The 17159-nt window shown below is 56.0% G+C and overlaps 1 protein-coding gene across 1 annotated transcript in view; it reads left to right on the forward strand.

Moving 5' to 3' along the window:
* The first annotated feature begins 2336 nt into the window (after positions 1–2336).
* The window catches only part of OBSL1 (obscurin like cytoskeletal adaptor 1), a 40426-nt gene continuing 25603 nt past the window's right edge, over positions 2337–17159 (forward strand). The window contains exons 1-6 of the mRNA XM_076059299.1: positions 2337–2772; positions 5816–7381; positions 7957–8226; positions 8810–9094; positions 9560–9982; positions 11034–11336. Coding sequence (XP_075915414.1) covers positions 5833–7381; positions 7957–8226; positions 8810–9094; positions 9560–9982; positions 11034–11336 — 2830 coding nt within the window. The 5' untranslated portion in view covers positions 2337–2772; positions 5816–5832. The remainder of the gene's footprint in view (positions 2773–5815; positions 7382–7956; positions 8227–8809; positions 9095–9559; positions 9983–11033; positions 11337–17159) is intronic.

The following is a 17159-nucleotide window of genomic DNA, read 5'->3' on the forward strand; positions in this document are numbered from 1 at the left end:
TGTCAATACCGTCGTTGTTTGAGGGGGGGGGGCGGTAGGGTCGTGGTTTGGGGGGGGCGCGGTAGGGTCGTGGTTTGGGGGGGCGCGGTAGGGTCGTGGTTTGGGGGGGGCGATAGGGTCGTGGTTTGAGGGGGGCGCGGTAGGGTCGTGGTTTGGGGGGGCGCGGTAGGGTCGTGGTTTGGGGGGGCGCGGTAGGGTCGTGGTTTGGGGGGGCGCGGTAGGGTCGTGGTTTGGGGGGGCGCGGTAGGGTCGTGGTTTGGGGGGCGCGGTAGGGTCGTGGTTTGGGGGGGCGCGGTAGGGTCGTGGTTTGGGGGGGCGCGGTAGAGTCGTGGTTTGGGGGGGCGCGGTAGGGTCGTGGTTTGGGGGGGCGCGGTAGGGTCGTGGTTTGAGGGGGGCGCGGTAGAGTCGTGGTTTGAGGGGGGGCGCGGTAGGGTCGTGGTTTGGGGGGGGCGCGGTAGGGTCGTGGTTTGGGGGGGGCGTGGTAGAGTCGTGGTTTGGGGGGGGCGCGGTTGGGTCGTGGTTTGGGGGGGGGCGCGGTAGGGTCGTGGTTTGGGGGGGGCGCGGTTGGGTCGTGGTTTGGGGGGGCGCGGTAGGGTCGTGGTTTGGGGGGGCACGGTAGGGTCGTGGTTTGAGGAGGGCGCGGTAGAGTCGTGGTTTGAGGAGGGCGCGGTAGGGTCGTGGTTTGCGTGACTGCGCTACGATCTCGGCGACTGCGCTCGATTCCCGCTCACGGCCAACATCAGTGGCGATTATCCGAACCGGCCCCCTGCCGGGTTCTCGCGCTGGGTCGGTTCCACATTGCATGCGTACCCGACGCGGTGAGTTAAACATCGGGGAGACAAAGGCGTTCGGGCGTGATGCTGTCCCCACACTGCCATTCCCTTCACAGGCGCTCGTTCACAGCAACTCGCCCAAACAGTCTGTAAGGGCTACAGGACATGTTGTGTTTTTGCTCCTTACACGTGTAGAGGTGTTACGGGAGGGTGACACGCGGTTGTAGGGCGGTGGCCACAACCACGTCCGCTACGGCCACCACCCTGGGGGGCTGTGGGGGACGCTGTGATCCCTCCCAGCCCCACCCCTCAGTGAGGGACAGTATAAAAGGTGGGACCAGGGGAGCTGAGGGGCAGTTCGACTCGAGCAAGATGAAGAGACAGTGAAGAAGGAAGATCGACTAGCCAGACCCTGGAACTCCTTTGACCCGCTGTCCTTCTGAGGGCCGGGCAGAGCAAGCCAGGGTGCGACACCAGAGCCGCGAGGGCCGATGTCCTTCTGAGGGCCGGACTCGTGTGGCTGGTGATCGGGACCTGCGCCGAAGCTGGGCCAGGTCAGACAGCCTCCTGAGAGAGGACCAGGATAGAGGGAACCAGGGGGCTAGCGTGGGCTAAAGCTCGGGAAACGTTCCCCTCTGTAGAGTACGCGTGAAGAGGCCGTTACCTCTTCAAGTATCAGATTAGCCACTGTAATTGAAGCGTCTGTAATAAATACGTGTTGCCTCCAATGAACAGTCTCCGACGTCAATAAAGCCACTACACACGCATCGTGTGTGAACGTGTCTGCCTGTGTCATTACGTTGGGAGCTGTGGTGCAGCGCACTGCACAACGAAACCCGGCGACCCAAGTTCGATTCCCGCACACGGCCAACGCCAGTGACCAATATCTCAACCGGTCCTGGGCCTCCCTTAAGTCGACTCAGCCTCAAATGAGTACCTGGTGCGGTGTGTGAACATCGCCACTGGGGAGACAAAGGCGGCCGGGCATGGTGCTGGACACCCACCCCCTCGTGTACCGTGCAGGCCTTCATAGGTGCTCGCTAACAGCACTTGTGCCCAAAAAAGTATATTGAGTCTATACGGGGGATATAATAGGGGTTTTCCCCTTTTTCTGGCAACAAAACTGAAACCTTTTTACAAGGATTAATTTCTGCATTAACCACAATACCTGCAGTCAAAATGCAAAAAAAACCACTGATAATATATGCATTGTCCTTGAAACTGATTGGTCCACACCAAGGGACGGCTTTCTTTTGAGCCTCCACCCAATTGGTGCTCGACCAGGTGACGCCAAAAGGCGGTATTGTGGTTAATGCAGACATGAATCCTTGTAAAAAGGTTTCAGTTTTGTTGCCAGAAAAAAGGGGGAAAACCCTATTATTACATTTTGGTACTGGCAAAGGAGGTCTAATGATATACGGGGGATCTTTGTCTTTGTATATGGGGGGGGGGGGGGGTGACGATGCTGACGTCACAACAATCTCCCCCGAGAATCCCTCCCTCCCCCCCCACGCCCCTGGCCACCCCTACCCCCCTTGGGGAGCGTGGCCGCCTATTTTAAACCTCCCCGAGCTGAAATTCTGATGACCAGCGAGGAGCTCTCCAGACCGCGAGGCCGACTCCCCACGGCCGTCAGTGCAGCGCTTAGCAGGGCGACACGAGCAGCCATTCCATCATCATCGTCGTCATCGTCATAATCATCAACGTCATCATCCTCAACATCTTCAACATCGTCAGCAACACGGGGCATTTGCATTAAAAAGGCCACGTGGTGCGCGTACGGGGAGACAAAGCTGAAATAAAGTTGGTGAATTTACTGCTGCTGCTGTTTCCAATTGACGAGAGACAGAGACGGCAGAGACAACGACAACAACAACAAGAATAAGAAATATATAAGAGAAAAAAATCAATCAAGACCATCCTCGTCGTCGTCGGCGATACGGACTAAGGAGAGAACACGTGCGCCGCCGCCGCGTACGGGGAGACGAATTGAAAGTTGGTGAGTCTGCTGCAGTTGCTGTGTTCACTTCCACGGGAGAGGTATTTAGCAGACAATGTGTCAGCATCGCGAGTGACGGGGAGAGGCGGCGAGAGTTCGTGTGGATGCCTTCGTCCAGCAGTGGATTAACCATGGCCGACGATGGTGATCGGACAAAACCACTATCGTAGCGTTATAGAGACGACCGCATTTTTAGCGAGACCAAGGGCAGCTGACGAAGGCAAAGGTGGCTGTGTGCTCGGCTCTGTGCGAGTCTCTTTACAATCTCAGTTCTATAATTAGCGTAATGTATAACCGCTGCTGTTTGTAGAACTTGTTTGACCATACTTCACCACGCTGGTCAGTGCGAGTTGGTTGAAAAGATCACGGACCGGTTCAGACACCACTAGCCGCTGATCGTTAGCCGCCATCGGGAATCGAACTCGGGTTCGATCCCGACGTCGAGTTCTTCGAGAAGTCCGCGCTAACCACTGCGCCACCACTCCCCCCGCCCCGAGTCTCTTCAACGACGCATAAAGAGAGACAAAGACGGATACAAATAGAAGCGACGATCGGGGGGGTGGGTTTGGATCGAGCGAGGGGACTCAGTGAGGATCCCGTTAGGACCCCATATTAATAATGTAGGGCGCCTGCTGCCCCCCCCCACCCATCCCGAGCGAGATGTCAATCGCGTGAGCTCAGCGCCTGTTTATAGACGCGGCCTCCTTGCGTCACGCGCCTGTTTTAGGGGGCAGCGCGTAAGGAGGTTTGGGGGGGGGGGGGGCGAGGGAGTGCAGGGAGCTGCCCACGTGCAGCCCATTTTTGTCGATTCACTGCTGGATGACGGCCTCGTCTCGCAGGTCGTGGGGATTACGTGACCCCCCCCCCGCCCGTCCCCATATTTCACCACGCCGGTCGTCGCGCGCTTTCAGACGTGCGGCCGTCTGGAACGCTCTTCCTTACCGATACGAGGAAGCCACCTGGAGCTATATGGCACCTTTAAATGAAGGTCGGAAACTAATTTATTTTTAGAACTGCTTTTTTTTTGTTTAGTTTGTTGTACTTCCCACGCACCTCCGATTGGCTACGTACGGTGCGAAAGAAGTTCAACATACCTACGTTGGCAGCAGTGTCGAGAAGTACAACGAGTTTATTCTCTCACTGCCATGCAGCATGTAGCCTCGTCGCAGCCTATGACAGGTTCCACGTTTACTGGGATATGTCTTCAGCTTACGTGGTCTGACGCCATCGGAGGCGTTCGCGGGTGATATGATCTCCAGGCTTTGGGAACTGGCCATACAAAAACAAACCAATCATACAACAGATTACACAAACACACAGAGACAAAGTTCCCCCGTGTAGCCTTAACAGACTGTAGGGGCAAGTGCTGTTAGCGAGCACCTATGAAGGCCGGAAGGGTACATGAGGGGGTGGGTGGCCAGCACCACGCCCAACCGCCTTTGTCTCCCTAGTGGCGATGTTTACACACCGCACAAGGTACTAATTTGAGGCTGAGTCGACCTAGGGGAGGCCCAGGTCGGGTTCAGATAATCGTCACCGGTGTTGGTCGTGAGCAGGAATCGAACCTGGGTCGCCGGATTCATAGCGCAGCGCGCTAACCGCTGCACTACCGATCCCCACAAACACACGCAAACACACACGCACGCACACACACGCACACGTGGCCTTCTTGTCTCGCCATTCACAGGGGGCACCGCGGCTCGGGTTGAGTTGGCGAGTGCCTATTATGGCAATGTGCAGACGTTCAAGATATTTGTGCGCGTGGAAAGCAGTAGCCTAAATGAAGACACTCCACTGCTGGATGGAGACCTCCCCACGCCGTGCAGTGGGGAGGCCTTCACCTGCACGTGTTAATAGGATGGGTGAGTGACGAGGATGGATGTGTGAGGATGAGTGTGTAATGAGGATGGCCGAGTGATGATGACGAGTGAGCGAGTGGTTAAGGAAAACTCCAAAGGATGAGTGAGTGAGGTGGAGTGAGTGCGTGAATGAGGACCGGTGTAGTTGAGGAACGTGGTGCGTGTTCGGTGAGGATGAGCGAGTGAGCGAGTCCTCAGGAGGAGGTGCTGGCTGATGGTATGGGGGAAGAGACTAAGGTCTGAACGATTTGGGGGAAATATCTATCAGATTGAGATTTGATTTGAGATTCAAAATGTTTAAGTCAAGCTTCAGTTCAATATTAACTGTGTAATAGATTTAAAACATGTGATGGAGCATGTCCACATGATACCATCAAAATATAAACTGCTCTATATATTCTAATGCAAGGATGAGAACTTAAACGATATGAATTGCTTCCAAAATGTATTTATTAAAATGTTTTAATTGAAATAGAACAATCAAACATGGAACAATTGTTATGTTAAATAAAGAAAGTTATAATAATACAAATAAAACAATTCCAATAAGAAAGTAATAGGACTTTTCAAATCGCAAAAAATCGCAGCCTTTTCGATTTGCTCATCGCATTGTTTCAAATTGAGATTTCGATTTGAAATCGATTAATCGTTCAGCCCTAGAAGAGACGCACCAGGCACGAGCGCATGAACAAGGCGACAGGTTCCCACGATCTCGGGCGAATTCAAAGATCCGATGTTCCGACCCGTGCGCTCGAGGCAAGGAAAATAATGATCAGACACCTCTCCCCTCCCCCCCTCCAGTGAGTGCGATCGTGTAAACTCTTCCAGTAAGCACCAAAAGACAAAGATCCTCCGTGTAGTCTTCACAGACTATGGGGGCAAGTGCTGTTAGCGAGTAGCACCTATGAAGGCCGGCACGGCACGCATCACTCAGCGCACACTTGACCGAGCACCCTCCCTCCCTCCACCGCTCGCCACCGTCCACGCAAAGCGATGACCCCCATCTCCCCACCTTCTCTCTGGACCACCACCACTTGCCACCCACCCCATCCCTCTCACCCGCACCACTACCCACGTACGGCTCGGCACCCACCCACACGGCAAACCCCTCCCGCTGGCTAAATACGGGGCCCCGCACTCCACTCCGCACTAACGCCGCCGCCGCCGCCTCCTCTCGCTCCCAGGACAGCCGACCCCGGCCATGGCCTCTACATTCGGCGGGGCTCCGCGGTTCCTCTCGCGGCCGCGGGCCCCGCGTGGCCTCGTCCTGGGCGCGGACGCCACCATCAACTGCAAGATCGCGGGCGAGCCGGCGCCCGTCGTCCTCTGGGAGAAGGGGGGCGAGCGGCTGGGCGCGGGGGGCCGCTACCGGCCCTACGAGGACGGCGACGGCGGCTACGGCCTCGTCATCAGCGAGGTGCGCGGCGACGACAGCGGCCTCTACACGTGCCGCGCCTCCAACGGCGTGGGCGAGGCCTACATGGCCGTGACCCTCAGCGTGCCGGCGGCGGAGGGACCGCCGGGCGTGACCCCGTCCATACGGACACCGCCACCAACACGGACACCGCCAACCACAGAAACACCGCCAACAACACGGACACCGCCAACCACAGAAACACCGCCAACAACACGTACACCGCCACCTTCACGAACACCGCCACGAACGCGAACACCGCCAACCACACAGACACCGCCACCACGGACTCTGCCCACTCAATCTCGGCCGACGTCGACGTCGGCGCCAACTCCGAGCCACGCCCCGAGCCGGACTCGTCCCGCGTTCGAGTCGGCCCCGCGCTCGGTGCGCGTCCGCGCCGGTCGCGACGCCGCCTTCTCGTGCCGCGCGTCCGGCCAGCCGCGGCCCCGCGTGTCGTGGGAGAAGGGCGGCCGCGCCATTGACCACGACGCGGACGGGGGCGGCCGCTACGCGGTGAGCGAGTCGGCGACGAGCGACGCGGCGTGCACGGCGTCCGTGCTGCGCGTGTACTGCGCTCGCGCGGCGGTCGACGCGGCCGAGATCGTGTGCCGAGCCGCGAACGCGGCCGGGGAGGTGACGGTCATGGTGAGGCTCGAGGTGGACGAGGAGGAGGTGGCAGACGACGTGGAGGAGAAGGGGTCTCGTCACTCGAGGCGAGAGCCCTCGCGGTCACAGGGCAGCTCGGCGTATCCGCACGCCAACGGCGAGAGGAAAAGTGGCGGTTACGAGGAGCGAATAGGTGGTGGTGATGGTGGTGATGATGATGATGACCACGAATGGCGGAAGCAGAAGGAAGAGGAGGAATACTTTTCGCCTCGGTTACTCGAGGCCAAGCGACGGATGGAAGGTCTGGGTCTGGAATTGAAGAAACTCCGCGACGGGAGCGCGTGCGGGCAAGACGACCTCATCTCGTCCGCACATCGGCATCACAAGCAGCAGCAACAGCAACATCATCGCCACCGCCGTCATCAACGTCACCACGAACAGCAGCAGCAGGAGCAGCCGCCCGTGAAGCCCATGAGCTACACCATCTCGGAGGGGAAGCACGCCAAGTTCAGCTGCAACGTGACGGGCAAGCCGAGGCCGCGCATCGTGTGGAAGAAGGAGGGACGCGAGCTGGGCGAGGGACGGCGCCACCTCCTCTACGAGAGCGACGAGGGCCTCTTCGTGCTCAAGGTGCTGTACTGCCGCGCGCGCGACCAGGGCCTCTACACCTGCGAGGCCTCCAACCGCGTCGGCTTCACCTACAGCGCCGTGCAGCTGCACGTCAGAGGTTCGGGAACCCCTCGTCCGCTCCGCGCTGCGTGTCTTGTCCCGTCCGTTATTATAAAGTGGGGGGGGGGGGGCAGGGTCGCCCGGTGGGGGGAGCAAAAGGGGGCAATTGTCCCTGGGCCTCGCAGTAAAGAGAGCCCTACAACGGTGCCAGTTGTATCGTCGTTGATGGATAAGGGGCCGGCGTGGCACCCGGTCCCGGACCTCCAGGAACCTCTGGGCCGCTCTGTAGACGGGCGTGCTGTCACGTTCTGACCCGCCCCTACTGGACATCTGTGGTGGAGAAAAAAAGCTTTATAGCTCATCGGATTCCTCCAGTATAAACGCTTGATCTGATTCTGACCTGTTCCACTGTATGGCTCACTGAGCTGCCCCCTAACTAAGCAATCGAATGTACGTTTTTGCCATTTCTTAAATCGCCGTGAGCGAGCGCCTACCTGAGGGGCATCTGTTGCGTTCCGTCTGCGCGCCTCCCGCTCCTCGCTCTCGCGAGTGCTTCGCCGACCGTGTGCTCTGCCGGCTTGGGTAGGCGCTCGCTAACAGCGACTCCGTGGGCTCCCCGCTCCTACGCCTCAGAGCCGCCGTGCCCATTCCGGAGCCGGCTGCGCGACATGGAGGCGCGGGAGGGCGGCGTCGCCACCCTGGAGTGCGAGGTGGCGCGCGCCGGGGACGAGGCGGCGTGGTTCCTGGAAGAGCGGCGGCTGGGGCACTCGGAGAAGCACGCCGTGGAGAGCTCGGGCAAGCTGCGCCGCCTCGTCGTGCGCGACCTCGGCCCCGACGACGACGGGGTGTACGTGTGCGAGACCGCCGACGGGAGCCGCACCGTGGCCGAGCTGAGCGTCACAGGTGGGCCGCAGTAGAAAGGGTGGGGCAGGGGGCCTGTGGGGCAGGGTGGATGGAGCGGACGCCCCGGGCGGGTCCCGCCTCCCTCCTCCTTTCCCTGTCCCCGAATGGGTAGCCACATTTTTGGGAACGAAGCGAGCAAAGCGGCGGCTCAAATCGTTGGTGGGGCGGTGCCATTGTAGCCATAGGGGCGTCAGGGTGGTTTCAGGCACCGGCAACCAAGATACCTGCTCGATACGGCTCTGAACCATTAGGGCCGCAGTGTTGTAACGTGGAGTTTATGTTTAGTGGTTCCTCGACTCCGTATCACAGTTTCAGAGAGGCTCCGTATCACGGGTCTAGGCTACATAAAAGTTGTCGGTGGAGGGGGGATGGGTGCCTGGTCTCCACCGCAGACTGCTTCGGGCCTCAATTCAAAAAGTGGTGGCCTCATACGGGGGCCTCCCGTGCCATTTTGCCCCAAGCCTCCAAAAAAAAGACTTTGCCAGTCCCATGCGGCCAGTCGGTACTTTTACCTTTACTCGACTTTACACCCCTGCACTCACCTGCGCTCACCCGCGCTCGCCTGCGTTTTCGCCCCGGGCAGGTAAGATCGCGAAGCGGCTGCCCCGGCGGGTGAAGGTGGCGGCGGGCGGCGGCGCCGTGCTGGAGGCGGAGGTGGCGCGCTCCGGCGGCCAGGTCCACTGGCTGTGGGCCGGCCGGGAGGTGCGGCCGGAGGCCCACGGGGAAGGGGACGACCCCCGCGCCCGGGCCGCGATGGACGGGGCGAAGCGGCACACGCTCACCCTGCACGCCCTCGAGCTGCGCGACAGCGGCCCCGTGGTGTTCGTGGCGGACGGATCGCGGTCGACCGCGCAGCTCCTCGTCGTGGGTGCGGACCGACTGTCGTTATCGGCTGTTGTCGTCTTCGTTTAGTTCATCAGCAATAACGGCATCATAGAAATAATAATGGTCGTTGTCATAAATAATAATAATGGTCGTTGTCATCGTCACCAATCTCATCATCGTCATCAATTGCTTCATTTTTCATAGTTGTGCCATCGTCGTCATCAGTTATTGTCATTATTGATACAATAACATCATAATAATCATTCTCATCATCATCAGTAGCATGATCACCAATAAAAAGAAGCAGCAGCATTTTAATTATTTACATTCGTAGTTCGTATCATAACAAACATCATCGTCATCATCACAGTCATCATATTTGATTTTAATTAGATTTGTCCCCATTGTCTATGGTGGATCATCACCATCATCAAAACACGTTTACATTGTCATCACATCTTCCATAATTGTAATGATCAGAAGCGCAATCATGACCCCCCATTTCCAGAATCGAAGGAGCGGAGAGACGCAGCTTGCAAACAGAACGGCGACGCAACCTCCGTGTCGCGACCACTCGACAACGACATCGACGGGATCAACGACATCGACAACAACAACAACAACAACGACAACGACGACATCGTCAACATCAGCGGCAGCGGCGGCAGCATGCTGCCCACGCTGGGCGAGCTCACGGACACGAGCGTCACCGTGCGCTGGACTCCGCTGCCGGACGCGCGGGGCTACGCGGTGGAGCGGAACGCGCTCGGCCGCCCCGAGTGGCTGCGCTGCCACGCGGAGGAGCTGCTCACGGAGCCGTGGCTGCGCGTGCGCGTCCCCGAAAGCGCGGAGTACCGCTTCCGCGTGTTCGCGCTGCGCGCCGGAGCCCTCCCCGGCAGCTGCGAGGCCGTGCCAGGCACCGCGACGCTCGGTGAGAACGCGCGGCGGCGAGCGAACCCCTTGGGCCGCCGGTTTCGGTGGCCTCCCCGCGACTATCCGTGGTTTCTCGCGGCTCCCTCCGTGTGAAAAGTGCGTGCGTTACAAATTCTGCACTGTGTCTTGAGATGCAACGTGACGTGAATGACGCTTCGTAAAAATTATAACATTAATCGCTAAATTATATATTTTTCCCGTCTGTTGGTTACTGACGTAATCTGCACAGATTTTGTAATTGCTATTGCCTCGTGTGTGGGATCTCTCCGGGTACTCCGGTTTCCTCCCATACACAGAAATACCCAATGAGGCATTGGCGAAACATCCTCACCAGGGCACGCTCCTTAAAAGGTGTCCCGGGACTCGGTGCGGACATTCTGGACAATAACGGACGTTGTCATTCTCGCTGGAATAGTTCACGCGTTGAGAATTTCCCAGTGGAAATTTGGCCGCATAGATGACTCTGTAGAAGCCAACAACAGTGGGGTTTCATCTCCATTGAGCTGCGTGGAAACAAACGTAGAGTCAATATCAAACCACCGCATGACTTTAGCCACTCAGCTTACAATCGGCGTGTCCTGTGATGACATTAGTCACCGACTGGGTTTGGAATCAGCGTTCTTTCCAATACGCAAAACGCTCCTTCATGGAGTTGGCCAAACATCCATTAGCAGGACCCTTATGAAAGACAATGTTTCATCTCAGGTTGATCTGGATAAATGAATAAATAGCATTCTCTTTTATTATTACAATTTATTGATAAACTTTGGGTGGAGCATTTGCACGATGGTTCGCGCACTTCGCCATGAACCTGACGACCCGAGTTAAATTCCTGGCCACGGCTAACATCAGTGGCAGGTGACATCCGAACCGGGTCCTACGCACCCTTCCAACACTTCACCAACCCTCAACGACCAGCGCGGTGAAGTACAGTCAAACACACCCACAGGAGCGACACATTGCGTTGACGCCATAGTCCAGCAGTTAACAGTCAACAAATCGTGCACCATCGCCGCCACCCCCGTATGCCCCGTGTCTCCCTCCTCCAGCCGTGGAACCGGTGGTATTGCGGGCTCCACACGACCTCCGGGTGAGCGAGGGGCAGGACGCCGAGTTCCGGGTGGAGCTCTCACCATCCTCGTCATCCTCACCATCCTCGTCATCCTCGTCCTCCTCCTGCTGCTGGCTCCTGGACGGGCGGGAGGTGGTGCCAGGCGGTCGCTACGAAACGCGCACCGAGGGCCACGCGCGCCTCCTCGTCATCCGGGACGTGGACGCAGGCGACAGCGGGGCCCAGGTGGAGTTCCGGTGCGGCGAGGAGTGTGGGCGAGCCGCCACGCTCACCGTCACAGGTGAGCGGTGGCAGATTGGCCACACCGCCCCCTCGTGCGCCGTGCCGGATTTCATAGGTGCTCGCTGACAGCACTTGCCCCAACAGCCTGTGCAGGATACACAGGGTGTCCTTGTGTGTGTGTGTCCTTGGGTTAGCACATCAAGTTGGCAGAGTAGGGGACACAGGTGATCCATCTGCCAGCCATCTTCATCAGATAACCCACAACACCTAGGGTATGTCCCATGACCTTCCAGCGAGCCTTTGACACCTAACAGGGGCAGTGAGCACATTTTCTGCACTTATTATTAACAGGTTTATACTCACATTCAAGCTCGCACCACCTCAAAAATTCAACGCTGTGCAAAACAGACGTGTATTTGATTTTGTCCTTGATGCACCCGTACGCATAACAGTGTACAGCTGTGTACTGGCGTGCGTGCGTACTGCACAGTTTCACTGAAGACATTTGGAGCCTCCAGAGTTGAAACGCACTTATCACGACCGTGACGTTTGGGTGACACGCGTCCATAATCCGGCGGTGGGCACTTGGGGCTTTCGATCAAGACGCACGTGGGAGACTTTTATTTTCTCCTGTAAGTCAGGGAACGTCACAGACACGTTGGCGAAATAACGGCATGGCTCGCGCGTCTCTGCGCGATCCATTTTCAGAAGCACGAACACGCTCGACACGCGCCGCGTGGGGATTGATCGTGCTGGTGGAGGAACGCAATCCGCGGGTAAATCCAGATCGGATTTCCGATCCTAAATAACACGTCCCCGGTGAGAGCCGCTAATGATCATGGTGATGGTACGGAAGCCACTTGCGCGTGCAAGTTTTAACGGTTGCAGGGGACGTCTTGCCTTGCATCTTCTCCCGGGGGCGTTCAGGCAGCCATGCCTAATTAGCCTGTGAAAAATAACGGCGTCGTTCCAAATCCACCACCGAACCATGCACGGGGGTGGGGGGGGAGCTTGTATATCGGGTGTGCGTTGATGGGATTGAGCGAGCGGATTGAGCGAGCGAGGCTCCCGCGAAGAGTGAGACAGGAGGCGACCACCTCAACCACCGCGGCACCACCGACGAACTACCATCTCACCATCGCCATTGTGCCACCACCACCCACTACGCGTACCACCCCAAGCACCCTGAGATCCTTCAACCGAATAACTACCTGCCCATCTGTTATCGCTCCATCGTCGCACCACCCACCACATCGCTGCGCCATCACTCACCACCCCATTACGAGACGGCTGCTGTGGTGGCGAGATGTCTGGTCTGGGGGGTAGAGGGTTACCAGGTGTCCTTGCACACATTAGTACAATACTAGGAAGATGATGAATAGGCGTATCTTGTACTGGGCTGGTAGCCAGCCTAGCAGACGGCAGGGTTTTGGAAGATATCGAATGAGAAATTTGGCCCTCGCGTAATGGACTGCGCAGTGGCGTAGCGTGTGGTTAGCATTGGCCCTGTGTGAGGAGATGTTAATTGCCTCGCCTGGTATACAGGAGGTCGTGGGTTCGATCTCGATCCTGACGTCTGCTGTATATTTGAAGTTTGTATGTCTCTCTCCCCATGGTCCTGTGGATTTGTCTCCGGGTCCTTCGGTTTTTCCCTCAACATTTAGAAATGTATGCTTTTAGAGTATTTGGCTGCTGTACATTTCCATGTGATGAGCCACTTCGTGGAGCTACCATTTGTGGCAAGGTCGCTTCTGAAAAAGATCTATAAAAGCTCAGTAGGCCTTACCTGGTAAAATCATTTACCACCCATCACCACCCAATTATCATAATATATCAACAACCAGCTACCACTCCATTACCATGCTAACCACCACCCATCACCCACAACTCTGTTAACATGCCACACCAGCGCCCAGCAGCCACCATCCAATGACCCAGCACTTGCCAAACGTATCCCGATTACCCGATCACTCTACACTCACCACCATCACTTTGACCACCCAGCACCACAGAAACTACTGCTGAGCCCACCGCAACCCGCCAGCTCACCACCCCCTACACCACCATGCCCCCCCCCCCACCGTGTCCCCTCCACCGTGCCCCCCACCGTGCCCCCCACCATCCCCCCCCACCGTGCCCCCCCACCGTGCCCCCCCCCACCGTACCCCCCCACCGTACCCCACCCCCCATCGTGCCCCCACCACCGTGCCCCACTCCCCACCGTGCTCCCCCCCCCGTCCTTCCCAGGCCAAGGGAGACTCAGACCTCAAGTCGCGCGCAGCTGCAGGGGCTGCAGGGGCAACACGCGAATGTTCACCCCGCACTGCACCGCCACTCAACCACGGTCCCGATATAGACGCTGCCGAGCGTGCGTGCGAGCGTGCGTAGGGATGTGCCTGGCATCTGCGTAAGTGTGTGCGGATGTTTGAGCTGTGTGTGTGTGTGTGTTCACGGTGCGATTGTGTGAATGCGTGATCTGTGCCCGTGTGTGAGCACGCGTGTTGTGTAACCTGCTACGCGCGTATAATTGTGTGTCACGTGCGATTATATGAGCACGTTGCGTTATCTGTGGCTTTAGGAGCATAAGTGGGTTTGTGTGATTGATCACACGCGCGGCCACCCACGAAAGTCAAAGATTCCCCTGGTAGCCTTAACGGACTGTTGGGACAAGTGCTGTTAGCGAGCACCTATGAAAGCCGGCACGGCACACGAGTGGGTAGGGTGGCCAGCACCGCGCCCGGCCGCCTTTGTCTCCCCAGTGGCGATGTTTGAGGCCGAGTCGACCCACCCGCACAATGCACACACGCAAGCGGAAATGTCCCCACTGACTCGACAGCTCAGAACCCTGGCCTCGGCCCACACCCGGCACTCGTCAGCTCTTGGGTTTCACTCCGACCGGGGCTCGAACCCTGAACCCTCGAGGACACGACACTCGCATCGCTCGTAACCCCACACCGTGGCAGCCTCTCCCGTGGCAGGAGGCTGGCTCTGGGATTCGCTCGGAGCGAATTCCAACCCGCCGCGCGTTTCGGGACGGAATTTATCAGGCGGCATTTCCGGGGCTCGGAGAGTGCAGGGCAAGGCCGTAATTATAATATATTATATATATAATATATTATAATATATATTGGGGACACATCCCCCCCATATTAAAATATGCTCAACATGTCCCCCCCAATATATTGCTATAAAATTTATTTCTGTGTATATGATTGTGGTTATGGTTGTACTTTATCAATCCCTAATCTCTGCCATTACATACAATGAAACAAGAAAAGGTAAAAAAGAAAAAAACAGAGCAATGTAAAACAATACAATATTAGACATTATTGTAATAAATAAATAAAAAGTACAACCTATGTGTTAGTGATTTTTTTTTATACAGGAAATGGCAGGAAATTCGTTTTAAAATTTATTTATTTTTCTGGGGGGGGACCCCCAGACCCCCTGTAAGATTTGCCCCCCCCCCAATGTTGACTCCATGGCTACGGCCTTGGTGCAGGAATTGAGTTGATTTGATTAGACAATTGCCCGTATATTTTTACAAGGGGTGATCCGTGGGTGTGCGCGTGAGAACAGCAGCAACACAAAAGACAAAACACATCGACACTGCCAGAGAGTGAGTACAGGGTCCTAAAGCGACACTGCACAGCTAACGAACGAGGTATTTCACGGTCGAAAACGAAGCACATGTGACGACAAAAGCAGTGCAAGCATGGTATGGCGGCAAGAGGCCCCAGAAAGAGTTGGGTACAGCGCGTGTGGTCAATGCAGACTTGATGCCTTGAAACAGGTATCAATTTGGTGTTGGAACATCTTAACACCTGTTGTGTTGCCAGGACGGGTAAAGCCTATTCTTGTGTGGCCCTAATAGTCGCCGCTGGCGGGGGGGGGGGGTTTGCCAGCGGTGGTCGCTCATCGAGGCAAATGCAGGCACAGGCGGCAGGTGGAGGCGGCTCATCATCGCCGTCGACTGTGCTGGGGGGAGGGGGGGCGGAAAAAAAAATCTTCGGCGATTCGTGAGCCGGAGGGCGACAACTCGCCACGGTGGCGCGCACCTGTCGCCGTCGCCCGCTGTCGAAGCGTTCCCACTTTCTTTGGGGCCGTGCCGTGAGCCGGGAAGTTTCCGCCGGCTGCCAGGCGGTACCGGCGATACCCCACGGAGCCAACGCCGGTTAAGAGATTGACAGCGAGACAAAAGTGAACGCGCTCCGCAGGGTGGCGAGAGGACGGTGGGTTGCGCACTGGGTCGCCCAATGTGCTGCCGCCCTCCCCCCCTAACTTGTAGCATCGATGGAACAAGCCAACCAGCCCCTAGCTAGCACCAGCAATAGCCCCAGAACCTAACCAACTATCCAAATTACTCATTTGGGATTATACTGTCCTTAGCAATCTTCCCCACCCTTACTTTTAAAAAGAAAAACTACTTTTGGCAGCACCCAACTGGAAAAGAGTGATGAGACTTCGTGAGGTTTTCCTCCGTAAACAAGCGCAATAATAAGCACAAGCCTGCCTTTAACATGTGAGTCAACCAGACACTCGCCCCATATCTATATCCCCTAATTAACATAGCCGGCAAGCCCGTAGGACTATCCCCTACCCAAACCACACGAGCCAGATCGTAGCCCAACCTCTAACCCTATCCACACAAGTCAAAAACTGTAGACCATACAACGAGGCCTAACCCTATCTCTAGCCACACCAATGGTGCTTAACCGAGCGGGACTAGCTTTCTCCCGTGTCTTCACAACTCCACGCTAATCCCAACTGCCGCTAAAATGGAAAGTTCTGTGTTGCCTTCCTATCCATGCCAATCCACCACTAAAATGGAACATTCCATGTTGTCTCCCCATCCACGCCAATCCCAGCCATTGCCAAAATGGAACATTCCGGCATTGTCTTCCCATCCATGCCAATCTCACCCACCGCCAGCCACCCACCACCGCTTTTGGTGACTTAGATGTGAGCCAAAATCTTTGTTTCTAAATCAGCTCAAGCCTCCTGTAAATCAAGTGACTTCTGTGTGGCCACCCCCACTCTAAATCCCTCCCCTCTCCCCACCCCCTGTGAAAACAAGATGCTGCTCCGTGCAGCAGCTTCGAGATCATCATGTAGCCTCTCCCAATTCTCATTTCCCTGACCCATTTCTCCAATTTTTGTTTCCCATGTCTTATTTCCCATTCTATCTCTTCCCTTTCCCATTCCGTTTTCTATTTCCATACATTATATCATTAACTCTACTCCCCTCTCTAGCCGTGTGCCATGGGAAAATAAGTTGATAGTCATATACTAGTTTCATGCTTTACGCATACATTTCTTACCGCATTTCCAGAATCGTTTTTTTTTTGCAGGGCCTTGTGCTTGGGATGTTTGTCCAGTATTTGTGCGAGAAAGCCGCAGTGCCCAGAGAATACCCATGCCTACAAGAGGAGAACACGAAAACTTTATCAAACAGAGAGGGGCTTTTCTAAAATTGTTATGCAACATATAATAGAGAGACTGGAACAAATAGGGGGATGACATTCGTAGGCTTTGATCTAGGAGTTTCTATATATATAATGATGATGATGGAGGTAATTCTGATGGACGTCATGAGGATGATGATGGAGGTCATGATATTGATGATGGTCGTGATGATTAAGGTCGTGATGGTGACTTTGATATAGGTCACAATGAATTTTATATCAGGACCTCGGTCTTGATAATGATGATGATGGTTATGATTATGATGTAGTTAATGATAAATAAGTTAAACACGATAATGATGATGATGTGCCGGAGGTTACATTGATAATGATGGCCTTCAGAACAATTATGATGATGATGATGAAGTTCAGGACAATGTTAATAGTAATTCTCTTGTACTTGCTACAGGCCAACA

This window comes from Petromyzon marinus, chromosome 4, assembly GCF_048934315.1.
Source record: "Petromyzon marinus isolate PM22_M1 ecotype Great Lakes invasive population chromosome 4, UKy_Petmar_22M1.pri1.0, whole genome shotgun sequence".
Classification (NCBI taxonomy): domain Eukaryota; kingdom Metazoa; phylum Chordata; class Hyperoartia; order Petromyzontiformes; family Petromyzontidae; genus Petromyzon; species Petromyzon marinus.